Here is a 27,853-nt window from a genome sequence, read left to right as displayed (position 1 = left end):
CAGCACGCCCATAGGCAGCAGGAAGGAGCCGCTCACCAGCGTTCTCGCTCCTGGGCACGCACCAGGCTGTGGCTGGGCCCTGGCTGCCTTCTGCTGCACTCAGCCAGAACCTCTGCTGCTCTCGGTTGCATACCTGGGGGTGGCCTGAGGCTTGGTTTTAGTGGCTGTAGTTTTCCACCAGCCAGTCCCCTCGGGCCTGGGAGCTGGGACTCAGAGGCTCATCCACGGAACAGCTCTGCCTGCCTGGACGTTGCTGGGAGAGGCTCTGCTTCCACTGACTCTAGCCAGCAGGGCCACACCCCAGGCCTCCACGTCCTCACAGCACCTCCCAGGTCACCCTGACCTCAGGTCAGCCCGAGCCCCTGGGACGCTCCTTCACTCACCGTTTCCCTCCTGCCATTTCCTAGTCGGCTAACTGGGAAACAGGCAAAAGTAACTTACCCAGGGTGAAAACTGCCAGGCCTTGTCCCTAGGGTGTACACTGTGGCTGTCACAGCTGGTGCTCAGGGAGGTGGGAGGACAGTCCCTTTGAGTCCGTTCCCATGAGGCAGAACCAGTGAGAGGCCAGAACCCCGGCCTGGGCTGTCCACAGTCACAGTGCGTTGTGAGCTAAGCCATGTCTTCCGCAAATGCCCATGTTGAAGTCCTAACTGCTGGTGCCTAAGAATGTCACTGCATTTAGAGGCGGAGCCTTTAAAGAAGTGATGAAGGATGGCTGAGTGCGGCGGCTCATGCCTTTAATCCTAGCACCTTGGGAGGCTAAGGCAGGATGATTGCTTGAAGCCAGAGAAGTTCAAGGCTGCCTGAGCTATGATCACGCCACTGCACTCCAGCCTGGGTGACAGAGCTAGGCAATGACTCTTTTAAAAAATGATTAAGGCAGAGGCCGGGCGCAGTGGCTCAAGCCTGTAATCCCAGCACTTTGGGAGGCCGAGGCGGGTGGATCACGAGGTCGAGAGATCGAGACCATCCCGGTCAACATGGTGAAACCCCGTCTCTACTAAAAATACAAAAAAATTAGCTGGGCATGGTGGCGCGTGCCTGTAATCCCAGCTACTCAGGAGGCTGAGGCAGGAGAATTGCCTGAACCCAGGAGGCGGAGGTTGCGGTGAGCTGAGATTGCGCCATTGCACTCCAGCCTGGGTAACAAGAGCGAAACTCTGTCTCAAAAAAATAAATAAATAAAAATTAAAAAATGATTAAGGCAAAACGAGGTCAGGTGGATAGGCCCTAATCAATATGATAGGTGACACAGATGCACACAGGGGAAGCTAGTGTGTGTACAGAAATAGAAACGGTCCTCTGCATACCGAGAAGCCCTCAGAAGGAGCCAGCCCTACTGATGCTTTGATCTTGGACCTCCAGTCTCCAATGCTGTGAGACATTGATGTCCGTTGTTGCCACTGCCTACTCTGTGGTGCTTGGTTACAGCAGCTCTAGGAAATTAGCACTCGGGAGAGCCGGCCGGCTCCGTGTGGGTTTCAGGGTGGCTTCCTGCAGGCTGCCAAAGAGACTCAACCCGCCCCGGGTGCTCACATCTCTGGGGGGGGGAAGTTTGACAGCCGGCCTGCAGGTTCTGGTCAGTGCCACCCGACTCCCTGAGTGGAGAGAGGAGGGTTGACGTGGCCTCTCGTGCTTTCTCCCAGAGCCCGTGTGTCCAGTTGGTCTCGGCATTTCTCTGGACTATTTTCCGAAGGCCTAAGCCAGGGATGAAGTATGCCACCTCCGGGTGACTGAGCAAACGTGCACTGTGTTTTCCTGACTTCGTGGGAGGGTGTGAGGCACCTCTGGTGGTTGCATCTGCTCTAGCTGTGGGGTGTCCAGCCGGGGGAAGGGCATGCTTCAGGCTGGGGCACAGGGGCTTCTGCAGAGCCCCTGCCAGCATGTCTGCAGCACTTCAGGAGGCCTTGTGCAGGTACTCAGTGAGGCTGGGCCGGGCTCCTCACCTGTGGACTGCGTAAAAAGTGGGCTGCTCAGGAGGCGGAGGTTGCGGTGAGCCGAGATCGCGCCATTGTACTCCAGCCTGGGTAACAAGAGCGAAACTCCGTCTCAAAAAAAAAAAAAAAAAAAAAAAAAGTGGGCTGCTTTAAGCCACTGCGCTTTTATTTTATTTTATTTTTTATTTTTTACTTTTTTTTTAACTTCCCCCCAATGGAGTATATTATTATTTTTGAGACAGGATCTCTCTCTGTTGCCTGGGCGATAGTATAGTGATACAATTATAGTTTACCGTAGCTTCAAACTCCCCAGTTCAAGCGATCCTCCCTCAGCATGCCTGAGTAATTGGGGCTACACCATACGTGCCTGGCTAATTTATTTATTTATTTTTTTGGTAAAGACATGGTCTCACTATGTTGTCCAGGGTGATCTCGAACTCCCGGGCCCTAGCGATACTCTTACCTCAGCCTTTCAAAATGCTGGGATTACAGGCATGAGCCACCAGGCCCGGCCTAGGCCGCAGTGTTTGGTAATTTGATACCCATCGCAGAAAACCAAAACACCACAGCAAGATAACACAGTCACTCCATCATGTCACCCTGTCTCTTTCAAAACTACTTGTTTTACGGCCAGGTGCAGTGGCTCACACCTATAATCCCAGCACTTTGGGAGGCTGAGGTGGGAGGATCACTTGAGGTGAGGAGTTCAAGACCAGCATCACCAACATAGTGAAAACCCATCTCTACTAAAAATATAAAAGTTAGCCTGGCGTGGTGGTGCACGCCTGTAATCCCAGCTACTATGGAGGCTGAGGCAAGAGAATCGCTTGAGCCTGGGAGGCAGAGGTTGCAGTGAGCTGAGGAGATAGCACCACTGCACTCCAGCCTGGGTGATAGAGTGAGACTCCATCTCAAAAAAAAAAAAAAGCTGCCTGTGACAGCCCCTTGTGATGCCCATTGCTGGCTCCAGCCTGAAGTGGCTACAGGATAAGTTGTTACCACATGGGCAGCTTCCGTGGGGTCACCACTGAGGGTTTGATCACTGGATCTCAGGCCAGAGTACCTCCTACCTACCTGTCACCAAACTGTGCCCTAGATGGTGCACACACTCACCCTGCAGCAGAACACACTCGCCCCCTGAGATGATGTACATACTCATGCCCCCAGACGGTGCACACGCTCACCCCGCAGCAGCGTGAGTGTCAAGTGGTGATGAATAATTAGTGGTTTTAGTTATTGGAACAAAATAAAGCCAGGGTGATTTTCCATCCTTGGGGACCTTGCCATGGTAGGAGCATCCCTGTCTCTCCGGACGTGGGGTGCAGATAGGCTGCTATTCATGTGCAACCTCACCAGGGATGACTGAGAGAGCTACTTCTCCTCCCTTTGGGGCTCAATCTGGGTACTCAGCACCCTGGCTCATCCCTGAATTTTGTATTCGATGAAATCCTTGGCAAACCACCAGCAATTCAGCTCAACAGTGACTGCTGGGACAAAAATAACCTGGTAATTAATGTTCCTGAGTTATTAGGCAAACATACATGATTGCTCCTTATTTAAAAACAGACAGCTGAGTATCTTAGGACAGAAGTCCCTGCTCACTCAGCTTTTCTTCTGACTTTCCTCCCTTTATTTTCCCCTTGTGAGAGCATTATGTCAGAATCAGCACCCAAAGCCAACAGCACCAGCCTGGCTTGGGGTTGGACTGGGCTTAGGTGTCCCTGGCTCCCCGGGCTCCTGTTCAACTGCTCTGGAATGTGGGAGCAGGGGAGGAAGGGTTTTTTTTTTTTTTTTTTTTTTTTTTGAGCTGGAGTCTTGCACTGTCACCCAGGCTATGGGGCAGTGGTGCAATCTCGGCTCACTGCAATCTCCGCCTCCTGGGTTCAAGCAATTCTCCTGCCTCAGCCTCCCGAGTAGCTGGGACTACAGGCTTGCACCACCACACCCAGCTAATTTTTTCGTATTTTTAGTAGAGACGGGGTTTCACCATATTGGCCAGGTTGGTCTCGATCTCCTGACATCGTGATCCGCCTGCCTTGGCCTCCCAAAGTGCTGGGACTACAGGTGTGAGCCACTGTGCCTGGCCGGGAGGAAGGTATTTAAGAGAGAATGCTGAGCGGAACCACATGGAGCTTGACCCCACCCCTGGGGTGGAGGAGCTCTCATCCCAGACCCTGGCGCATCCCCACCATAGCACTCAGGGACTGTGGTGTTCTCCTTTCTGCCTGCTGGCCAGGCCACAACCAATGGGCACCTTCTACAGGAGTGGCTCGTGCAGGTCTAGGGCAGGTACACTGCCTTGTACTGGCACTATCCAGCCCAGGAAAGGTGGACTTGGCTGCCATCGCTGCTGCGGAGGTTGGGGGGTACCTCTGCCCAGAAGCGACATGGAGACTTGGACCAGGTCTGGGTTGAAATATGGCATTTAGGGGTACAAAGGATGGTTCTGTGAAAGGCTGAGGCTCATATCAGGGTCAGAGACCACCTCCTGCTACCCCAGGCAGCACATCCCCGAGACCTGGTGCAGCCCTGGGGCCAGCTGGGCATCAGAGCAGGCTGAATGGGGCACCCTGAAGGTGGCGAGGCTTCCATGGCAGACCCCAAGGGTTCTAGGGCATGGCATAGTCCCTGGCAACAACCAAAAGCCTTTCCCCAGTTCTGCAGACAGGAAGCTTCGGGGGCAGGTGCTGAGTGGGGGGCACACGTGTGCACCCAGGCATGAACACCTCCAAGGGCATGAGTGGTGGGTGCAAGCACCCGTTGCACTCTCAATGGTATGAATGTCTGTTATTTCCCATTGCATCAGGAGCAAATGTTTTGTGAAATGGATGTGCAGTGATTGATACGGAAATTATTTTTAGACACTTGTCAGGATCTAACCACTGCACCTTGGTTTCAGACCCACAGTGTGGTGGCAGGACAGCTGGGCCCTGTTCCTTGGAGCTGCCTCTCCATGGCACAGATGCTCAGGGGGTCTTCAGCCATCGTTTGTTTTATTTTTTTATTTTTTTAGGAGATACAGCTTTTCCGTTCCCCAGGCTGTAGTGCCGTGGTGCAGTGATAGCTCACTATAGCCTCAAACCCCTGGGCTCAAACAATCCTGCTGCCTCAGCCTGCTAAATAGCTGCGACCACAGGGATGCACCACCATGTCTAATTTTTTTTTTTTTTTTGTAGAGGTAGGGGTCTCACTTTGTTGCCCAGGCTGGTCTCAAATTCCTAGGCTCAAGTGATCATCCTACTTTGGTCTCCCAAACTACTGGGATTACAGGTGTCATCCACTGTGCCTGGCCCAACCATCACTTCTTAGACCCTCAGGTCTCATGGACGTTGCAGGAACTGACTCCTTCCACTCAGTCACCACTATGTCCTTATTTGTGTTCTTCCAGTGTCCAAACTGGGACTTGAAACTCAGTTTTTTTTCCTTAAGGCCAGGGCGTTTCAAGTTTAGATGTCTCTCCTAATTGCAAAAGAAATATTTGTTTGATTCATAATGCGAAATACTTGTAAAACAGAGAAGTTCCCATCCCCTCCCCGCAACCCCAGAAATGAACTCCGAAAGATGCAGAACAGAGCAGCCCTTGGAGGCCCACATGCTGTGCTGTTCAGTCTGTCCTCGAGCTCACACTTCCAGAATCCCGAGAGTTTGTTGTGGGTGTTCCCAGGGCTGGGGACAGATGGACAGGAGGAACAGCCCTGCACCCTCCAGCCTGGGCTCACAGGCATGCTTGGTGCCAGCCCCTTAGGGCCTGGTAAACCCGTCCCCCGCCATTGAGGGTGTGGATGTGTGTCTCTGCCTAGGATCTGCCTGTTTTCCCAGGCAAGGCTCCGAATGCAGTCCTGGCCGCAGGTTCCTGGGAGCTCACCTGGAGCCACTGTGCTCCTTCCTCCTGTGCAGGCGTGGCGGGACTGCCAGCTTCTTGTCCTCTCTGAGACTGGCCCTTACTGCCACTGAGGCCAGTTTTGTGTGTGGGGAGAGAAAAAGAGCTGGCTCGCTCATTTCCATCTGAGGCCGTCAGCGGTGCTTTCCTCTTGTAGGCTCATCTTGGCAGCCAACAGGGACGAATTCTACAGCCGACCCTCCAAATTAGCTGATTTCTGGGGGAGCAACAATGAGATCCTCAGCGGTGAGTCTTCCTGCGTGCTCGGTGGTGCGCCTTGTGCTTCCCCAGCCCCGGCGTGGCCCCAGTGACCCTCACCGAGTGGTGCTGCTTTCCAGTGTGATGGCAGGGTGTAGAGGTGGAACCGAGGGGGTTTGGGGTCGGGGCCAGCATGGGGGTGGCCAGCCCCAGTACTGGGTGTCGCCAGAGCTGCCCACCCGACACTGTCTGAGTGGCTTCCCGTGCCATGGGTCTACATGGGGGGCCTCATCATGCGAAAGGATCGGTTGGTTTTATTTGGATTCCTCCTTTTGGCTGAGGGCGTGAGTGTGGATTTGTGTGATGTACAGATCCACATTCGGTCACTTTGTGAAGCAACCCAGTCATGTGAGTGTGTGCATGCATGTGTATGCATGCGTGTGCGTGCCTGTGTTTATGTGTGTGTGTGATCCCTTGCTCCAGGGATGGCTGGGCTGAGTCTGGGGAGCTGGTGCTGAAGCCCTGTCACCTGCCCCACGCCTGTGTTGCACGAGGTGTACTCATAGGGCAGCAGTGGGGGTGAGAGCCAGGCCCTCCCCTCCAAAGATACCAGCCTCACTGAAGTCCTTTTGGACTGGAAGCATTTCCTGTCCGTGGGGTGGCGGGAGTCTACCTAGAAGGTGTGCAGAGACAGCTGGCAGGGCCACGGGTTTCTCTGCCTGTGTGCCAGGTGCCAAGTGGGCGCAAGGCAGCCTGGCATGTTCCAGGGTGCCCACTCGGTCCAGATGTGTGACTCTGTGGGCCCAGGGAGGCTGTGTGTGCCCTGTGCTGTCCTCCAGGGCTAGGAGGGCAGGTGTTGGGATTGCAGGTATGAGCCCAACACTTTGGGAGGCTGAGGCAGGAGGGTTGCCTGAGCCCAGGAGTTCAAGACCAGTCTGTGCAACATGGCAAAACTCTGTCTCTACAAAAAGTTACAAAAATTAGCCAGGCATGGTGGTGTGTGTGCCTGTGGCCCCAGCTACTCAGGAGGCTGAGGCTGGAGAATTGCCAGCTTGAAAAGTAGAGGTTTCAGTGAGCTGAGATTGTGCCACTGCATTCCAGCCTGGGTGCCAGAGCAAGACCCTGTCTCATTCCATCAATCAGTCAAATAAAAACTCAGCTGTGGGGTTTTGACAGAAGTACTTCTATGTAGCCTGTGGCCTGGCGGTGCTGTGAGAATGCTGCTGAGGCTGGGTGGCGTCATGTGGGAGGAGGACAGGAGCAGGGAGACTGAGGCAGGGCGGTCCTAGGTCTGCCAGGATTGGATGCTGCAGTGGGTGCAGGGCTGATCAGGACAGGTGGGTGAAGGCATGGGACTGGTGTCCTTGGGAACTGGAGCGTTTTTTGTAGATGAAGATATGGTGGTTCAGAGGGTTACCCTCCTCTGGCTCCTTGACTATTATTGTGCCCTCCTGGCCACCATCCCTCCCTGGCACCCAGGTCTGTCAGCTGCATCTGAATTAGCGCCAAGCCCAGGAGCTCCAGTCTTGTGGAATTGTTCACCCCGTGGTGATTTGGTGATGGCAGCTGCTGCACGGATGGGCACAGGCTCCTGCCAAGTGTCAGGGTGGCCCTATCACTAAGGCCCACGTCCTCTCACTCTCTGGCATCACCAGATTGTGTGCAAAAGTTTAGGACAGTGGTTCTCCACGTGTGGTCCTTGGGCCTGTAGCACCAGCATTACTTGAGAACTTGTTAGAAATGAAATCACCCTGGTGTGGTGGCTCACGCCTATAATCTCAGCACTTTGGGAGGCCGAGGCAGGAGGATCCCTGGAGGCCACGAGCTTGAGACCAGCCTGGGTAACATAGTGAGACCTTGTCTCTACAAAAAAAAAAAAAAAAATTAGCCAGGTGTGGTGGCACATGCCTGTTGTCCCAGCTACTCGTGAGGCTGAGGTGGGAGAATCACCTGAGCCTGGGAGATAAAAGCTGCAGTGAACTGAGATTGAGCCACCATACTCCAGCCTGGGTGACAGAGCAGACCCTGTTTAAAAAAAAAAAAAAAAAAAAGCAAATCATTAAATTCATAAAAATTTGGCCATTACTTCTTCAAGTAGTTTTTCTGTCTTCTCTCTCCCTCTCTCCCTCCAGTTACACACATGTATTAGTTCACTTGCCCTTGTTCCCCACCTCCATGATGCTCGCTGTATACTTTTCTCAGTGCCTCCAGATCACTGGTCTCAAACTCCTGACCTCATGATCCACCCGCCTCTGCCTCCTAAATGCTGGGATTACAAGTGTGAGCCACCGCCCCTGGCCTGGGGATAAGATTTTAACATGAGGTCTGGGGGACAAACATCCAAACTATGGCACCCATGAACACTGGCTACCTCAGTTTCCCCAAACACTAAGCCCGTCTTCTTGGCTCAGGGAGGCTGCTGAGCTTGGCCTGGTCCCTCCATTCCCTGGGATAGGCCCTGGAGTCTCTCTAATTGTGGGCTCACTTTGTTTCCTGTCTCTCAGATCCTTTATTGTAAAACTCATTTGATACGGTTTGGCTGTGTCCCCACCCAAATCTCATCTTGAATTGTACTTCCCATAGTCCCCTCATGGCCGAGGAGAGACCCCGTGGGAGGTAACTGAATCATGGGGCGGTTACTCTCATCCTGCTGTTCTCATGATAGCGAGTGAGTTCTCATGAGATCTGATGGTTTTATAAGAGGCTTTTTCTGCTTTGCTTGACATTTCTCCTTCCTGCTACCGTGTAAAGAAGGACACGTTTGCTTCCCCTTCCACCATGATTGTGAGTTTCCTGAGGCCTCCTCAGCCACAGTGAACAATGAGTGAATTAAACCTCTTTCCTTTATAAATTACCCAGTCTCAGGTATGCCCTTATAGGAGCGTGAGAAGGGACTAATACACCATTGTTTCATGTGTTTTATTTTCTTGGTTGTTTTATGCAGGAGGGTAAGTCTGATCCTTGTTGCTTGGGCAAATTTGGAAGTTTTGTTCATGTTTTAATTATTTGTTTGTAAGAGTTACTTATCCATTCTGGATGTGAGTCTTTTATTAGAGAAATGTATTGCCTACTCATTTTCTTTTCTTTTTTTTTGAGACGGAGTTTCACTGTTGTTACCCAGGCTGGAGTGCAATGGCGCCATCTCAGCTCACCGCAACCTCCCCCTCCTGGGTTCAAGCAATTCTTCTGCCTCAGTAGCTGGGATTACAGGCAGGCGCCACCATGCCCAGCTAATATTTTGTATTTTTAGTAGAGACGGGGTTTCACCATGTTGACTAGGATGGTCTCGATCTCTTGATCTCATGATCCACCGGCCTCGGCCTCCCAAAGTGCTGGGATTACAGGTGTGAGCCACTATGCCCGGCCTCATTTTCTTTCTTTTTTTTTTTTTTTTGAGACAGAGTTTCGCTCTTGGTACCCAGGCTGGAGTGCAATGGCGCGATCTCGGCTCACCGCAACCTCCGCCTCCTGGGTTCAGGCAGTTCTCCTGCCTCAGCCTCCTGAGTAGCTGGGATTACAGGCACACGCCACCATGCCCAGCTAAATTTTTGTATTTTTAGTAGAAACGGGGTTTCACCATGTTGACCAGGATGGTCTTGATCTCTTGACCTCGTGATCCACCCGCCTTGGCCTCCCAAAGTGCTGGGATTACAGGCTTGAGCCACCGCGCCCGGCTATGCTAAGGATTTTTAAATGTTGTAAATGGCATACTTAAATTTTCATTTTCCAGTTCTTGCTAGCATTTACTTATTAGTTCTAAGACATTGGTTTTGCTCTTCCTTTTGGGTTTTCTTCATATGTGATCCTGTTGGCTGCAAATACAATTCATTTATTTTTGATCTTTACTTATTTTCTTTTTCTGTTATAATTGATTATTATTACAAAAATAACATCTTAGCCAGTGCAGTGGCTCACCCCTATAATCCCAGCACTTTGAGAGGCTGAGATGGGAGGATCGCTTGACTCCAGGAGTTTGAGACCAGCCCTGGCAACACAGCGAGACATTGTCTATACAAAAAAATGCAAAAATTAGCTGGGTGTGGTGGCACATGCCTGTGGTCCCAGCTACTTGGGGAGCTGAGGTGGGAGGATTGCTTGAGCCTGGGAGGTGAAGGTTGCAGTGAGCTGTTTGATCACCACAGAACTCCAGCCTGAGTGACAGAGTGAGACCTTATCTCAAAAAAATAAAAAATAAAATAAAATAATAACATCTTAACAAGAACCTTTTTTGCCGCAATCTTTGGGTAATGTGATCCCCTGGTGTAAGAAGGAGTCCTTCTCTGGTTTTCAGGGACTCTCCAAGCATGTGGCACTAGCAGTGGCCTTTGCCCTGCAGACGAGTTGGTCAGGGTGAAGGCCCTGGGTGTGTGCTGGGCTCCTAGTGAAGGGTCTGCCCTTTGGGCCTGGTGCTTCCTGCTGGGTGAGGACAGCCAGCATCCCTGCACCCCATTCCTGCGGTTGGAGCCTAGCGCTGCCCCTCAGCCTCGACCCTGGCCCAAGTAGGAGGGTGTGTTCTGCAGGTGTCTCTGGGATGGGTGTGGTTGGTGCCATTGTTGTCCTTCAGGGCAGGGATCTCACTGGCCCGACCCGTGAGCCCCAGGGGCTGCCTGGCTTTGAAGAGTTCCAGCCACCGTTCTGCAGCCAGGGCTGCTAGGCCAAGCTGCATGTCCAATGTCCTTGAGGAGTTTGAGGCAGGGGCTGGGCCAAGTATGTGTCTCCTGGTGCTGGGGACCAGCTGGGGGACTGGAACGGGTGGCATCAGTGGTGGTAACACTGTCATCTGCCACAGGACTGGACATGGAGGAAGGCAGGGAAGGAGGCACATGGCTGGGCATCAGCACACGTGGCAAGCTGGCAGCACTCACCAACTACCTGCAGCCACAGCTGGACCGGCAGGCCCGAGGACGAGGTACGGTGGGTGGGGTGGGGCTGAGGTGAGACAGTGGGTGGGGTGGGCCTAGGTGAGACAGGGTGGGGTGGGGTGGGGCCGAGGCGAGACAGGGTGGGGTGGGGCGGGCCTAGATGAGACGGGGTGGGGTGGGGCGGGCCCAGGTGAGACGGGGTGGGGTGGGGCCGAGGTGAGACAGGGTGAGATGGGGTGGGGCCAAGGGACTATAGGACTGGCCAATATATGGTGGGGCGGGGTTGCGGGGGGGGCCAGGGTAAGAAGTGCCAAGGTGTATGGGTGTGGGATTGGGCAGGGCTGAGGTACCATGGGGCAGGGCCAGGTTACGCAGGGAAGGGCCCAGGTAAGGGTAGGGACAGGAAGGGGGAAAGCTGGGCCCTGTGGCAGGTGGGGGGCTTCCTCAAGCATACCACTGCTGCCACTGAGGTGTGCTGCAGGGCTACATGGCAGAGACGGGAAGAGTGAGGAGGGGAGCGTCCCCATTTCCCATGCCCTGGCCCTCTGGCGTCACAGCCGGGAGCCCACTCCCACCTGACCCACACAGCACTGTTACTCCTCTCAGGGAGCACTCTCCTCTGTCACCCTCACTGTGTGTCACTCAGTGTCACTGACTGCTGTGTCACTGAAAGGTGTTTACTTCATGCTGGATTTCCACCGGAAGACACAGTGGGGAAAATATTTTTAATAAAATGAGCAGTTTTCAGGGCCGACCTGAGTGGCAGCCAGGCTGATGAGGTGTGGCTGACTCTTGTGGCAGTCATGACAGGCCAGAGCTCCAGTGGGACCCTCATCTTCCTGCATCCTCCCCAGGGGGCCCCACATCAGTGTTCCTAGGAGAAGAGCACATCCTTGCAGCCTTGGACACGGCATCTGTCCCCTGCCCACAGGTGAACTTGTCACCCACTTTCTGACCACTGATGTGGACAGCTTGTCCTACCTGAAGAAGGTCTCTGTGGAGGGCCATCTGTACAATGGCTTCAACCTCATAGCCGCCGACCTGAGGTGGGTCTGCGGGAGGGGGCTGGCGGCCCTGCCCAGCACTGCCTCTGGGGCAGACCTCAGGCTCATCAGGAAGCTGGGTTCTACTGGGCTGTGGCAGCCTCTCCAGGGACATTGTTCCTGGTGACTTGGCAGACATTCTTAGGATAGAGCCTGTTACAGATGTACCGACTTGGGGACTTGGGGGTGAAGCCCAAGGCTTCCTGTGATGGCGTGAGGGCTGCTGGCTCCCTGGAGAAAGCCGAGGCTGAGAAGGGCAGCTGCACAGAGTGGCCCTGGCTGGGTGTCCCCCTCCGATGGGCAGGGTGTGCAGAGCAGCCCCTGGCACCTGGCCTGGAGTGGCTGGGATGCTGTGCTCCCAGGGACGCTCCCGTTGATGTGGCCACGGGAACTGCAGAGGTTTTGTGTGTTTTGCCCTTCCGTGAAGCGAGCATTCGTCCCTTCTGTCCTCCTCCCGCTCCAATACCCCAAAACTTGGCAAGTGCGGTTAGTCTGGGGCCTTCTGCCAGGACAGTCAAACCGGAAGCTGTTGGCACACCGTGGCGGGCCCTGAAACTACCTCCTTCCACAAGGGCAGGTCCGTGGGCCTCTTTCCTGGCTCCTGAGCTCCGGGCCTGCTGTTCCTTGAGCATCCCTTGTGTGTGGTGTGCCCAGCCCTGCCCCACATGGGTCTGTGCACTTGCTGTGGAGGCTGAGAGATTTCCGGCATCCCCTAGGTGGAGGGCTGAGGGCTGGCACGGGCCACTTGCTGCCCGGAGCCCTTCTTCCCGCCCATGGCTTTGTGACTCCAGGAGGCAGAGCCCCTGTGCTCTCTGCACGCCCCCATGCTCAGGAACCACTTTGTCCAGTCAGCAGTTCCATGTGGGTCTGACTCAGCCTCAGGACAGTGGACCTGTGGCTGTGACACCAGCAGGACTTGGCGCTTTGCAGCTGTGTGCCAGTGGGGTGCCAAGGGTGCCATGCCCTGAGCAGGTGCATGGGTTCCTGTGGTCAGGGGGTGGGAGCCTGTGCAACTTGCCGGCTCCAAAGGCTGTAGAGTGAGGGTCAGCCTCCTGCACCTTGCCTGAGGATGCAGGCAGTGGACAGGAGAGCATACCATAGGTCAGGCAGAAGCTGGTGCCAGGGCCGAGGCTGGAGGGCCGGGGGCATCAGAGACCAGTGAGTAGCCCCACAGGTGGGTGCCAGTGAGGAAGCCAAGGCCTGGAAGAGAGAGGCTTATCATGGCCACAGCTATTCCCGGTGAGGCCCGCCCTTCGCCTGGCCTGTGCTAGCAGCCCTGACACAGGCATCCAGTTTTATAGGTCCTTACAGAGAAAGCCCAGAGGAGCTTTCTGCCTGCAAATAGTCTCTGAAATTATAAACCAAGCATCTTGGGAAAGTTGCCAAAGGCCATGGTGAGAAAATACGGGAATGGAACGTGAACGTAGACTGGGGGCCCCTGAAGCCTACTGGCGGGTAGAGGGAAGGCGGGTCCCACCTGGTGGACAGCAGTTCTGGGAGGAAGGTACCACGCCCTGCCCTTTCTCTGTATCTGTTCATCTTGAAGGCCCAAGGCTTCATGCCCAGCATCCGGCCTGGGAAGGCATCTCGCAGGCCTCAAAGAGACCCTCTTCACTTTGCAAAAAAGGCATTCCAAGTTCTGGAAGACTTATGGTATTGAGGATTGGAATATTTTCAGCTGGGGAGCATTTTAAACTATTTTCTTTTTTTAAAAATTTATTTTGTAGAGATGAGGTCTTGCTATGTTGCTCAGTCTGGCTTCAAACTCCTGGCCTCAAGCAGTCCTCTCTCCTCAGCCTCCAGAGTAGCTGGGACTATAGGCGTGAGCCACTATGCCCAGCTCAACTGTCCCTAACTATTTTAAAGTGTACACTTAGCAAATGAGAGTAGGAAGAGGTGGTCTTGGGCGCTTTCTTTGGAAGCCTCCTTCTCCCTGGGGCCACACTGGGGCCACCTGTCTGGAAACACTCAGAGATGAGCTGTGGTGGGGGTGCTGATGGAGGGGCTGGGGAAGTGGGGATGGGGCTCAGCCCCGCAGGTGCCCATAGGGATGGGCAGCCTCTGTGTATCTATGCTATCGGGCATTCGGCAAGACAGGAGGGCCTTTTAGATGCTTTGCCTCCCTGGATAGTGGGCCCTGAAGTGAGCCGGGAACATACCCGTGTTGCTGGACAAGAGCTAGGGCCTCTATGACCCTGCCTGCCATGTGCCCGAGGGGCTGGGTCCTGCAAGCCCTTGGCCTGGCCACAGTGGGCTACTGTGTGCATCGCCAACCTCCAGGAGCAGGGCTGTGAGATGGCCAGGCGGTGTCAGGGGCAGGACGCCCCGTGGCTGCCGTCTGACACTCTCTCCCCTTGGTCTGCAGCACAGCAAAGGGAGACGTCATTTGCTACTATGGGAACCGAGGGGAGCCTGATCCCATCGTTTTGACTCCAGGTGAGCCTGTCCTGGGAGCCTGATGAGGTAGGGGGTTGTTCTATGCAGAGGTCACCCCTGTGCTTTTTAGAGACCAGGCCCTTGTCATATTACTCTCCTAGGATGACTTAGGGGCCTTGTGGTCTGTAGGGACCTCAGTCTGCACTCTCCCCCCATGGGGCTTTCCTGCTGAGCGAGATGCGCCCCTGTTCTGGGCTTCCCACCACAGCCCTGCAGCCCACCCCCAGTCTCACCCCCTGTGCCATCCCAGGGTGCCTGTGCCCGTCCCTTCTCAGCACCTCTGGGACCATCACCACCCGGGGTTCTTGCTCCCTGACGTACACATACACACCCCACTGCAGCCCTGCACAGACACACATCTCTTGCACCCGGTCCCTGGTCTGCTCCCCGGTCCCTGTCCTCAGGGCCTTGAGCTCCCCTGTGCCAGGTCATACTCCATGTCTGGGCCCTCCAGCCCTGGCTCTACGCCACTGCCCAGGCTGTGCCTTCTGCTACGTGCCCTTTCTCTCCCCCCTCCTCGGGTGCTGTGATTTCCTGGAAGCTTCCTCTGCCAATGCCCCAACCTGGACAGAATGTGTCACACTGCCCCGCTCTGTAGCCATGTTGTGGGAGGGAGGTCTGCATCTTGTCCCAGGTCTGGTGCCAGAACAAAGCAGCACTCCTGGGAAATGGCATTTGCCCTGGGTGCACAAAACTGTAGGGACCAGAGCCTGGGCTCCAGGGCCCAGGGCTTGCTCACTCCCATACCTGCTGCTGCCCGCAGGCACTCCCCACTGGTGGCATCATGGAACTGTGTGCCTTAGATGCCCACTCTGGTCCCTCTGCCCAAGCTGCTGACCCACACAGGGTATCCAGCACCTGGGGAGAGTGTCAGTGCCCTTGGTGTCACCCACACCCTTCTGTGAGGAGGCGTTCGTCTGCAGCTCTGTGCCTGCATCACATAGACTTCCTTTTGCATTTGGCACAAATCACCAAGTGAGGTTGCAGGTCACAGGTGCACACCTTCCCACTGGGTGCATGTGGTGGGTCTGAAGCCCCAAGTGTCCCTGGAGGTGCCTGAGGGAGGTGGTAAGCAGTCCTCGGGACAGCTGAGTGGCCCCACCCCACCTGTGTCCTAGGGGGACTGATGGTGCTGGCGGGCTTATCATCACAGCTTCTCACATCTGCCCAGTGATGTCTGGTCCACAGATGGGCCCTGTACCCCATTTGCTGGGGTGGTGCCCAGGCCTGGACACCTGGGCTACTTGAGATCCTCAGAGGTGGCATCTGCCTGGCCCGGAGGGTGGCTCCCAGTGTGTCCTACCCACTGCCCCTGTGCATACCAGCTGGTGCCCTCCGCTCCACCTGGAGCTCGTCCTTCAGCCACCCTCTGTGACCCTGGCCTTCCCCTCCCTACCTTCGATACAACAGTGGGTGGCCCAGCTGAGCTCCTAAGAACTGGGCAGTGGCACAGACACAGATGCTGCCAGCAAGGCAGGGACATGGCCCCAGAAGGTCCTGAGCTTCCAAAGGATTGTTCTGGCTGTCTCAGCTGGCACCTGCTCTTCTACCTGCCTCCCTGTGAGTCAGGGTCCTGGGGTTGAAATCTGCGGCGAGGTGGGTCTGTGGCAGTAGACTCGGGCCACCCTGAGCCTGTGACTGCCCAGGAGAGAACTGGAAACTAAAAGGTGCAAAAGCATCAGAGACTCCCTCCCACCCCCTCAAGCTGAACATTGGCCCAGCGGCCTCTAGGGTAGTCGCCGTAACCATCCCCGTGACACCCTTGGTTCTCAGAGGCTGAGATCTCAGTGGTCGGAGATGCTTATTTTTTGCTCGGTGGTTTTGGAGAAATTATCTCTGACTACATCCTGTCTCATCCCTGATCCTGTCCCACCTGGTCCACGTTGCCTTTATTTTTTTTTGTTTTATAACAGCTTTATTGAGATACGACTGACTAGCAGCACAGTTCACCCATTTAAAACGTATCATTCAGTAGGTTTTGGTTCATTCACAGAGTTGAGCAACCATCATCACTACCTAATTCCAGGACCTTTTCTTGATCCCCAAAGAGAGCCATACCCAGCAGCAGGCACTCCCTGTTCCCTGTCTCTGTAGCCCCTGAAACCTTCAATCCGCTCTCTATGGATTTGCCTATTCTGGACATTTTGTATAAAGGGACTCCTATAATATCTAGTTTAGGGGACTGCCTTTTTTCACTTAGTGTTGTCATGCAAAAGCCCACCAGCATGGCTAGATAATAGAAAGAGAGCTTTATTCACCATATCAGTTTGCAAACCCGGAAGAGAGAGTCTCGGGCATGGACTGAGGTGCTCTCTGAGGAGGGGAAGGGTAGTTTGAGTTTATGCCTCCCAAAGCCTTTATCACACAATAGAGTCATACATATTCAGCAGATTTGGGGAAAAGCCATACATATTTTTTTTTTTTTTTTTTTTGAGACGGAGTTTCACTCTTGTTACCCAGGCTGGAGTGCAATGGCGCGACCTCGGCTCACCGCAACCTCCACCTCCTGGGTTCAGGCAATTCTCCTGCCTCAGCCTCCTGAGTAGCTGGGATTACAGGCACACACCACCATGCCCAGCTAATTTTTTGTATTTTTAGTAGAGACGGGGTTTCACCATGTTGACCAGGAAGGTCTCGATCTCTCGACCTCGTGATCCACCCGCCTCGGCCTCCCAAAGTGCTGGGATTACAGGCTTGAGCCACCGCGCCCGGCCAAGCCATACATATTTTTGACGGGACCTGAGAACTTGTGCAATAGGCAAAAACATACATGTAACATACATCCCATGTTCACTTTGGGGCGGGGTTTTAGCATTAAAATGAGGTGGAATCTGGCTCTTTCCCTCCGAAGGTGACCTCTAGGACACAGTTGGAGTGCAGCCAATGTGAACTGCTGAAACCGGCTTAAGGTCTGTAGTTGCTTTTCAGAAAAGAGTAAAGGCTGGTCCTCTGTCTGGTCAGTGTTGTAGTGGTCTGGGCTGTAAGTCAGAGTTAGGAGGGTCTGATAATGTGTGTGATCGCTACTATTGCGAGGGAATTTATCAAGAGTGTGGCTTTTCTTTTTTCTTTCTTTCTTTTTTTTTTTTTGAGACGGAGTTTTACTCTTGTTACCCAGGCTGGAGTGCAATGGCGCCATCTCGGCTCACTGCAACCTCCACCTCCTGGGTTCAGGCAATTCTCCTGCCTCAGCCTCCTGAGTAGCTGGGATTACAGGCACGCGCCACCACGCCCAGCTAGTTTTTGTATTTTTAGTAGAGACGGGGTTTCACCATGTTGACCAGGATGGTCTCGATCTCTCGACCTTGTGATCCACCCGCCTCGGCCTCCCAAAGTGCTAGGATTACAGGCATCAGCCACCGCGCCCGGCAAGAGTGGTTTTTCTCGTAGCCGTAGGAATTGAGGGAGTTGCCGAACCGGCTACCCTGAGCCCTTAGCCAGTAGGTACCTTCCGTTTCTTCCCTTCATCCACTAAGGGACACTGGAGTTGTTTTCACCTTTGGGCTGCTGTGAATAGCGCTGCTGTGAACCTCTGTCACAGGTGTTTGCGTGGTCATATGTTTTTATGACTCTTGTGTGAATTACCTACGGATGGAGTTGTTAAGTTGTATGGTATCAGGCCAGGTGCGGTGGCTCAAGCCTGTAATCCCAGCACTTTGGGAGGCTGAGGCGGGTGGATCACGAGGTCAAGAGATCGAGACCATCCTGGTCAACGTGGTGAAACCCCATCTCTACTAAAAATACAAAAAATTAGCTGGGCATGGTGGCGCGTGCCTGTAATCCCAGCTACTCGGGAGGCCGAGGCAGGAGAATTGCCTGAACCCAGGAGGCGGAGGTTGTGGTGAGCCGAGATGGCGCCATTGCACTCCAGCCTGGGCAACAAGAGTGAAACTGTCTCAAAAAAAAAAAAAAAAAGTTGTATGGTATTCCTGTTTAACCTTTTGAGGAATTTCCAAACTGTTTCCCAAAGCAGCCGAAGCGTTATGCATGCCCACCAGTGTATGGGGGTTGCAGTTTCTCCGAATCCTGACTAACAATTGCTGTTGTCTGTGTTTTGATGATAGCCGCCCTAGTGGGTAGAAAGTGGTATGGCCTTGTGGTTTTGATTTGCATTTCTCTGATGGCTGGGATGTTGAGCCATTTATGTATCTTCTTTGGAGAAATGGTTATTCAACTTGGGTTGTCTTTTTGAGTTATAGGAGTGCCTCATAGTTGATTCTAGCTAAAAGCCTCTTATTTAAAGCACAAAGCTTTCCATTTTGAAGTCACATGATTTTCTTTTTTTCTTTTGTTGCTCATGCCTTTGGCTTCTTGTCTAAGAAACCATTGCCTAATCTAAAGTCATGAAGCTTTCACCCTATACTTTCTTCTCAGAGTTTTAGAGTTTTTGGTCTTTCACTTAAGTCTTCGGTTTGATTTAACTTTTTTTTTTTTTGAGACAGGGTCTGGCTGTCACCCAGGCTGGAGTGCAGTGGTGCAATCATGTCTCACTGCAGCCTCAGCCTCCCGGACTTAAGAGATCCTCCCTCCCAAGTAGCTGTGACTGCAGATGTGTGCCACCATGTTCAGCTAATTGTTAGTGTTTTGTAGAGATAGGGTCTTGCTATTTGGCCTAGGTTGGTCTTGAACTCCTGGGCTTCAGTGGTCCTGCTGCCCCGGCCTCCCAATGTGCTGGGATTATAGGAGTGAGCCACCTTTCCTGGCCTGAGTCAACTTTTATGTATGGTGTGAGGTAGAGTCCAGCTCCATTCTTGGTCCATGGCTATGCAGTTGAATGGTCTTCCATGTTGTTCATGATGGAAAAAGCAGGCCGGATGTGGTGGCTCATGCCTGTAATCCCAGTACTTTGGGAGGCCGAGGTGGATGGATCACAAAGTCAGGAGTTCGAGACCAGCCTGGCCAGCGTGTCACTTGAAACCCCATCTGTATTAAAAATACAAAAATTAGCCATGCATGGTGGCGCATGCATGTAATCCCAGCTACTCGGGAGGCTGAGGCAGGAGAATTGCTTGAACGCAAGAGGCAGAGGTTGCAGTGAGCCAAGATCGTGCCACTGCATACCAGCCTGGGTGACAGAATGAGACTCCATCGCAAAAAAAAAAAAAAAAAAAAAAGCATTGTGACACCTGAGGCTGGTAGCTTGGCTCTGAGGGCTCCAGCAGAGCCCGGGCTATCTTCCTGGGAACACCTGAGGCTGGCGGCTTGGCTCTGGGGGCTCCAGCAGAGCCTGGGCTGTCTTCCTGGGAAATGCCTTGGTCAAGATCTTCCCCTGGAAGTCTGACGGGAAGGGGGTGGTGTCTCAGTGTCCCTGTCACGTCATTTGGGATGCATGGCTCCCATCAGCTCTCGCCTGCTACCCTGGCCTCTGGAGAAGAGCCTCTGAGGTGAATGAGGTGCTTCTCCACCTCAAGTCCCTGCCCTTCACTTTTTGTGACATGAGAAACCCTCTTCCTGTTGGCCATGCCTTCTGCCACCATTCTAGGAGCTTGTTCTGAGAAGCCACAGGTCAGACTCCATGCACCGAGACCCCTGGCTCCCCTAGCCAGGGGCCCGACTGGTATGCAGAGGTGGGCCATGCTCGGCTGAGGCCCTACCCGCATCTGTGCCCACTATGTGGCACTCTTGGGGGTTCTCCACATAGGGGCGCGATTGTGGTGGGTGCTTCCTGGCCTCTGGTGGCTAATTCTCCCACTCTTGACCTTCTCAGGCGGCCCCCCAACTGGGCGTGAGGTGAAGAGTTTCCCTCTTGACTGCCCCCTTTGCCAATGAGATCTCAGGTTACTCATTTCTTATTCATCCATCCATTCAGGCTGCTGGGTCTCCTTGTGGTCTCCTGTGGATGCCCCTTCCACAAGCTATTGGGTTCTCCACTCCTTGCCTTGCCGTCAGGTCAGGAATGAACATAGGGAAGGTGCTGGGGCGTGGGAGCGGCTTGGCCTCAGTCTGGCCTGATTTCATGGTCCCCAGCCATACCCCAAGTTAGGCAGGTGGCAGGTGGCACTTTGCCCTGACATGGCACAGCAGGGCCTCTCTACGGCCAGCTGTCTGCTCCCCACAGGGACCTACGGACTGAGCAACGCGCTGCTGGAGACACCCTGGAGGAAGCTGTGCTTTGGGAAACAGCTCTTCTTGGAGGCTGTGGAGCGGAGCCAGGCGCTACCCAAGGACGTGCTCATTGCTGACCTCCTGGATGTGCTCAACAACGAAGAGGCGTGAGTGGGCGGGTTCCACTGGGGTGAGCCCCCGTGTCCTCCCCCCACCGGGGCAGGGAAAGGCAGGCCCTGCTGCCCCAGGAGGCCCGTGGACGTGCCCAGGCTGGGTACTCAGCTGCAGGGAAGCTGATGGACGTGCTGTCCTCCCCACCTGTTCCCTTAGGCCAGCTGAGGTTTTCAACAGCAGGGACTTTTGATGACAGGAGATGGGCCCAGGCCCAGGCCCAGGGGAGGTTCAGTGCGCCCAGGGGAGGTTCAGTGCGCCCAGGAGAGGTTCAGGGCACCCAGAGGCTTGATGCACACACATGGGCAGGAGCAGATGGATGCTCCCTTCTGCATGCTGAGGGCTAACGGGAAGTTCCAGAAGATTCTAGACACTCAACAAACCCAGGGGGAAGAGACAAATCATGGAAACAAGTGGCCAGGATCAGCACTCTCAGGACTGATGGGGCTTCCTGTGTGTTGTCCACAGCGACCCTGGGCTAAATGCTGGGCAGGGACTTGCAGTCCTGGGAACTGCCTGGGAGTAGGGAGCCCCCCCACCCACTTCCTTGCCCATAGGCCTCGAGGCCCCTCAGGGGCAGGGCACTGGGGTCTTGGTTGTCCCAGCTGGGGTTCCTAGTGCCTCCCGAGCCAGCCTTTCTCCCGCTGGGTGAGATGCCCTACATATCCCTCCCGCCCCACCCAGGTCAGGACACCATCCTGTCCAGGTGACCCAGCATCTGCTGTCACAGTGTCCAGCTCACCCCCCTCAGAGGATCCCCCATGGCCTGTCTCCCCCTCCTCCCCCCGGGACCCCTTTCTGCCCCCTGCTTCCTCCCTCTCTGCACTGCTGATCCGAGGCCTTATTCTTTAGCCTCAGCATCGCTGCCTCATTGGAAGAGCCCCATGGGCGTGCCCAGCAGCCCCTCCCAGCTGTACGTGCACACGGTCCCCTGTCACTGTGCCACATGGGCCAGGCCCAGGACCTGCCCTGGCTGCCCTCACTGACGGCTGGAGTCCCGATGCTGGCTGCAATGGCTGGCTTTAGTGGACTTCTGTCACAGTCTCAGGGCAGGCAGAGAGCTTGTGTGCCACCTAGGGCTGAAGCTCTGCAATTGAGTCATAAGTTAAGGGTAGATGGAGATTTTCCGCCTTGATCAGAAACAGGAAACAGGCCAGGTACAGTGAGTCATGCCTGTAATCCCAGCACTTTGGGAGGCCTAGGTGGGTGGGTCACCTGAGGTCAGGAGGTCAAGACCAGCCTAGCCAACATGGTGAAACCCTGTCTCTACTAAAAATACAAAATTAGATGGGCGTGGTGGTGCACACCTGTAATCCCAGCTACTTGGGAGGCTGAGGCAGGAGAATCACTTGAACCTAGGAGGTGGAGGTTGTAGTGAGCTGAGATCGAGCCATTGCATTCTAGCCTGGGTGACAAGAGTGAAACTCTGTCTGAAAGAAAAGAAAGAAAAGAAAAACAAAAAGTGTAGAAAAACAACCCTTGCAGTCCCCCCCAGCCACTCCCCAGAGCCATTTAGGCCAGCAGGTGGGATGGGGCTAGACCCGGCTGTGGGCAGGCCACAGAGGGACTAATGGCTGCCACTTCCCTCCATCCTGCAGACAGCTGCCAGACCCAGCCATCGAGGACCAGGGCCGGGAGTACGTGCAGCCCATACTGAGCAAGTACTCGGCTGTGTGTGTGCGCTGCCCCGGCTATGGCACCAGGTACTGCGGCACTGCGGGTGTGCCACCTCCAATCCACGTCCCACCTACCAGGGCGGAGGGCCGGCAGAGGCTGAGTACCCCCATGTTCCATAGTCAGGGCCAGGCTCCTTCCCTGCCTGGTGGATTTCAGAGCTTCCGCCGTAAACTGACATCACTGCAGGGGTACGCAGATGCCACAGGCTCCCAGGGCCCCACAGGCCAGGCTTGCGGAGCCAGTACACAGCCATGCAGGGTCAGGATGGCCTCAGGGCTACCTGCACATTGGCGGATCCCTGTGGGAAAATGCCTTGGCACCATGGCACTAGGCCTGCCAGCTGTACCCCTGGGTGGTGGCTGCTGACCAGCCTTTCCCACCTGGGGCTGTCTGGCCCCTTGGCAGGTGCAGGGCATCATTTCCTTCAGCCCCTCCTCTGCCATAGGCTCATCTTCCTATGTGTGAGGGGAAGGCAGGTGCCAAGTCTGCTCCCTGGCAGGCCACATGAGTGTATGTCTGCCCTGGGAACCAGCCTGTGCCGGCGCTGCTGGGGGATCCAGGGCCACCCTCCATCTGCAAAGCCCACGGCAGAGAGGGTTAGAGGAGAGGACAGTGTGCTGGGCGTTTGCTTCAGACTGGCCGGCATGGCCTGGGCAACGGGAGAGAAGGCACGGAGGGAGTCTTCCAGAGGAGGCCTCGGCCCCAGGGGGTCAACAGCTTGGCCTCTTGGAAGGCCAGTTGTGGCTGAGTGTCTTGGAAGCTGGGCCTCTGAAGGGGAGGTGTGTGGTCAGCCCACAGGCTGCTCTGTGCTGCAGCTCATGCTACACGGGAGAGCAGGGCGGGGTGGACTGGTTCCCAGTGGAGGTGGCGGGACTCACCAAGTGTGGGCCTGTGGAGCCAGCTGGGAGCCCACACGCCCCTGATGGTCCCTCCTTATCCCCAAGCTGAGGCTGCTACTCCTCTGTGACCTGGCACAGCCTCCAGGCATGGGGGTCCTGCCTCTACCTGCCTGGATTCCTGCCTTAGCCGTGGCTGTGACAGGCAGGACAGGGCTGAGGGACACGAGGTGAATGAGGACCCCTGCTCTCTTTCAGAACCAACACCATCATCCTGGTAGATGCAGATGGACATGTGACCTTCACTGAGCGTAGCATGCTGAACAAGGACCCCTCCCACTGGGAGACCAGCACTCACGAGTTCACACTGCAGAGCTAACCCCACTTCTGGGCGTGCCCAGTGGGCTCCTGGGAGGCCCCGCCTTGGGGACAGTTTGGACGGGAAACCTTCCTTGGCCATACTGCACTGCACTGCCTGTGGCGTGGCCAGTATCCAAGCTCAGGGCCCTGTGGTTTGCGTGTTACCCGTCTGTGTCCCCACGCCCAGCTCAGGGTCTGCCTTTATGCCAGTGGGGAGCAGCAGAGTCTGACATCAGGTCTAGGGCTGGCCCAGATATACCATGAACACGTGGATACATCTGAGCCCACTCCAGCACAGGTACACAGGCACACACACAGCATTACCCATACACCTCTGCATGTGCACAAGCACACACACGCAAGGCGCATACGTGCACCAACACATGCACAGACGTGTGCACACGTACATGCATAGGTGTACTACACGTGTGCACAGCTGCACACACACACACACACACACACACACACACACCATGTTGGATGAGGCAGCAGGGTGACTGTCACCCCTCATGTGCTTTTGGCCAGTGGATTTTTGTTCTGATCCAACAACAGGAATAGACTGGTATTTAAAAGCGGCCCCTCCTCGCCTGTGGCCACAGAGCACAGGTGTGCTTGGATTCTTGACAAGCACACCTGGCCCTGCAGAGGAGACAGCCACATTTGGAATGGGGCACAAAGAAGACCTGAGAGAAACCCACTCTGATAACAGAAGTGCAGGCTTAGTGGCCTCGAGTGTACCAGGTGTCCTGTGTGTTGGGGACAATGCTACGTGAGCCGGGAGGCTCCATGTGTACCAGGGGCCCTCAGACCCCCGCTTGCCCAGCTGGAGGCCATGGCTCTGGCGGCCCCATCTCAGCCAGCCCTGCCCTCTCCCTCCCCTTTGCCAGTGAGGCAAACTTCGTAGGAATCTGTACCTGAATCTGAGCTGCTGATAATAAAACTGAGGCTGTGGTGAGCGCGTTTTGAGGCCTTTCCCTTGTGTGCAGGGTGCCAGTGGGAGCTGTTGCGTCTCCCGTGTGATCAGACACCCTGGACGAGGGCCTTCCCACCTCCCTTCCCACCTCACGGCTTCTTCGGCACCACTGATGGATGCCTGTGGGTCAGTCCATCTGTCCTTGGGCAGGGGCCGCTGTGAGAGAACCCATGTGCGTGGGCTATGGTAGGTGCTGGTTATGGGGCCAGCCACCCACCCAGGGACATCAGGTCGCTGTGGAGCCTGTGGGGGCCCCTCTGGAGGGGGAGGCATGGCTGGCCTGGACTTCCGTTGGAGGGTGGGGACCAGGGGATGCTAGGAAGCACAGGAGGGTGGGTGTGCATCTGTCTCAGCCCCGGGAGCTCCTGGTTTGGGGCCAGCTCTAAAGAGTTTGCATCCCTGGGCCTGGCCGAGTATAAGGGGGTCCCGGATATCCAATGCTGAGACCCAAGCCTTTCTAAGCCTCTGCACCCAACCCCTAACTTGTCTTTTTCGGATCCGTGAGTGCAGGGTGGGTGTGGACCTGCACCAGGGCTTCCCAGCCTGAGTGTGACCTGATGCGGGTCCACCTAGGGAGGAGCAGGGGCCTCCCTGTCCCTCCTCCTTCCTGCCCAGACCACTCTGCTGGGCTCAGAGCCTTCCATGGCTCACTTTGAACTCAGAAGAGGTTCCCAGCTGTGATCCAGGTTGTACCCCCAGGCCCGAGGAGAAACGAAGGCCCCAAGTCCCCTATGTCAGGACAAAAGGCTCCCAGCTGGGGGCACTGCCCTTGCTGCCAACAGGTTCATCTGCTCCAGCAGTCACCATGTCCCTCGCTAGCACCCAACCTGGATAGTGCCCAGCCCTCATGAAGAGCCCCCCCGGGTGTTCACCTCTGCCCAGAGGCCCGGCCTGCCCAGGAAGAGCAGTCCCTGCTCTTGCATGAGTCCCTCTGCCCGCATCCTGCCCAGGGCTCCCCAGCAGCCTGAGCCCCCTAAGGAAGCACAGCCCTCAATGGTGATTCTACTGGTGTTATGAGTCGCATCCCCCTAAAAAGGTGTATCAGTGTCCTGACCCACAGTACCTCAAATTGTGACTGTATTTGGGGATAGGGTTTTTCCAGGGGAAACCAAAGTAGAGTGAGGTCATCAGTGTGGGCTCTAATCCAGTATCACACTATCCTTATAAAAGAAGACTTGGGCTGGGCAAAGTGGCTTAAGCCTTTAATTCCAGCACTTTGGGAGGCCGAGGTGGGCGGTTCACCTGAGGTTGGCAGTTTGAGACAAGCCCAACCAACATGGTGAAGCCCCATCTCTACTAAAAATACAAAATTTGGCCGGGCATGGTGGCTCACGCCTGTAAACCTAGCACTTTGGGAGGCCAAGGTGGGTGGATCACCTGAGGTCAGGAATTCAAGACCAGCCTGGCCATCATGGTGAAACCCCATCTTTAAAAAATAATAATAATAAATGAATTAATTAAATTTTAAAAATAAAAATACAAAGTTAGCTGGGTGTGGTGGCACATGCTTGTAATCCCCTGCTCTGGAGGGAGGCAGGAGAATCACTTAAACCTTGGAGACAGAGGTTGTGGTAAGTCAAGATTGTGCCATTACACTCCAAGCCTGGTCAACAGGAGCGAAACACGATCTCTAAAAGAAAAAAAAGAGGAAGATTTAGGCTGGGTGCAGTGGCTCATGCCTGTAATCCCAGCACTGGGAGTCTGAGGCAGAAGTATTGCTTGAGCTCAGCAGTTCGAGACCAGCATGGGGCAACATGTCGAAACCCTGTCTCTACCAAAAAAACAAAACAAAACAACAACAACAAAAAAATTAGCTGGGCGTGGTGGCTCACACCTGTAGTGCAAGGCTGATGTGGAAGAATCGCTTGAACCCGGGAGGCAGAGGTTGCAATGAGCCAAGATCGCACTATGCACTCCAGCCGGGGCAGCAGAGGGAGACTCTATCTAAAAAAACAAAAAAGGAAGATTTGGGCTGGGTGCAGTGGCTCACACTTGCAATCTCAACCCTTTGGGAGGCCAAAGCTGGAGGACTGCTTGAGCCCAGATTAGTCTGGGCAATGTAGCAAGACCCCATCTCTAAAAACAAATTCGGCCAGCTGCAGTGGCTCACGCCTGTAATCCCAGCACTTTGGGGGGCTGAGGCAGGTGGATCACGAGGTCAAGAGATCTAGACCATCCTGGTCAACATGGTGAAACCCCGTCTCTACTAAAAATACAAAAATTAGCTGGGCATGGTGGCACATGCCTGTAATCCCAGCTACTCGGGAGGCTGAGGCAGGAGAATTGCTTGAACCCAGGAGGCGGAGGTTGCGGTGAGCAGAGATCGCGCCATTGCACTCCAGCCTGGGTAACGAGCGAAAATCTGTCTCAGAAAAAAATATAATAATTAAATTATCAAGGCATGGTGGTGCACACCTGTCGTCCCAGCTACTCCGGAGGCTGAGGTAGGAGGATCACCTGAGCTCAGGAGGTCAAGGCTGCAGTGAGCTATGATTGTACCACTGCACTTCAGCCTGGATGATGGAGAAAAAAGGAAAGGAAGATTTGGACATGGGTAGGCACACAGGGAGAACACTGTGTGAAGACGAATTCTCCACGAGCAAGGTCTCACCAGAAGCTGAGAGAGGGGCCTGCTTCAGAGCATCTCCTGGGGGCTTCAGAGGGAGCAGCGCTGCTGTCACTCTGACCATGGACTTCCAGCCTCCAGAGCTGTGAGACAATAAATGTGTTACTTAAGTGGTTCCATTTGTGATGCCTTTTTTTTTTTTTTTTTTTTTTTGAGACAAGGTCTCACCCCGTTGCCTGTCCTAGGGTGCAGCGGCAAGATCACAGCTCACTGCAGCTTCTGCCTCCTGGGCTCAGGCAATCTTCCCACCTCAGTCTCCTGAGTAGATAGGGCTACAGGTGCATACCACCACGTCCAGCTAATTTTTGTATTTTTTGTAGAGATGGGTTTTACTGTGTTGCCTGAACTGGTCCCAAACTCCTGGGCTCAAGTGATCCACCTCGGCCTCCCATAGTGCTGGGATTACAGGTGTGAGCTACTGTGCCCAGCCCTTGGCGCTTTTTTAAGGAGGCCCTAACAGACTAACACCGTTGTGATCTTCACCTTACAGATGAGGAAACAGGCTTGGGGAGACACCATAACGGCCCCCCTAGCTCCCAGCCAGGTGGAAAGGCAGAACCATGGGCCAGGACAGAATAGGATGTGTACAAGGTGGCATCTCTGGGGGTGCCTGCCCTACAGATCCATGGTCCTCCCATGCTGGTGTCCCCACAATGTCTGGCACTGCTCCCCACTTCACCTTACTTGCCCAGGCCTCCCGCGTACCCTCAACTCAGCGTTATACGCTCTGCATAGCTCCTGTCCCAGGGTCTTTGCACTCAGCTCCCCTGCAGATACCCAAACCACACTCTCCCCTGATTCCTTCGGGTCTT

The 27,853-nt window shown here is 54.8% G+C and overlaps 1 protein-coding gene across 6 annotated transcripts in view; it reads left to right on the top strand.

Annotated features, from left to right (window-relative positions):
* Positions 1-24,402, top strand: part of TANGO2 (transport and golgi organization 2 homolog) — a 42,639-nt gene extending 18,237 nt beyond the window's left edge. For 2 of the 6 annotated variants that reach the window (XM_039462497.2, XM_074391262.1), the window contains exons 3-9: positions 5,975-6,063; positions 10,805-10,924; positions 11,809-11,923; positions 14,286-14,356; positions 20,412-20,565; positions 22,168-22,272; positions 23,341-24,402. In XM_039462497.2, the coding sequence (XP_039318431.1) occupies positions 5,975-6,063; positions 10,805-10,924; positions 11,809-11,923; positions 14,286-14,356; positions 20,412-20,565; positions 22,168-22,272; positions 23,341-23,461 (775 nt within the window). In that variant the 3' untranslated portion in view covers positions 23,462-24,402. Of the gene's footprint in view, positions 1-5,974; positions 6,064-10,804; positions 10,925-11,808; positions 11,924-14,285; positions 14,357-20,411; positions 20,566-22,167; positions 22,273-23,340 lie in introns of those variants that run through there. The other 4 variants (XM_074391263.1, XM_074391265.1, XM_074391264.1 and 1 more) reach the window with 4 other exon arrangements.
* The last annotated feature ends 3,451 nt before the right edge of the window (positions 24,403-27,853 follow it).

Source organism: Saimiri boliviensis, chromosome 21 (genome assembly GCF_048565385.1).
Source record: "Saimiri boliviensis isolate mSaiBol1 chromosome 21, mSaiBol1.pri, whole genome shotgun sequence".
NCBI classification, from domain to species: Eukaryota; Metazoa; Chordata; class Mammalia; order Primates; family Cebidae; genus Saimiri; species Saimiri boliviensis.
The sequence above is the reverse complement of the archived record's forward strand: the minus strand, read 5'-3'. Positions and strand labels throughout refer to the sequence as shown.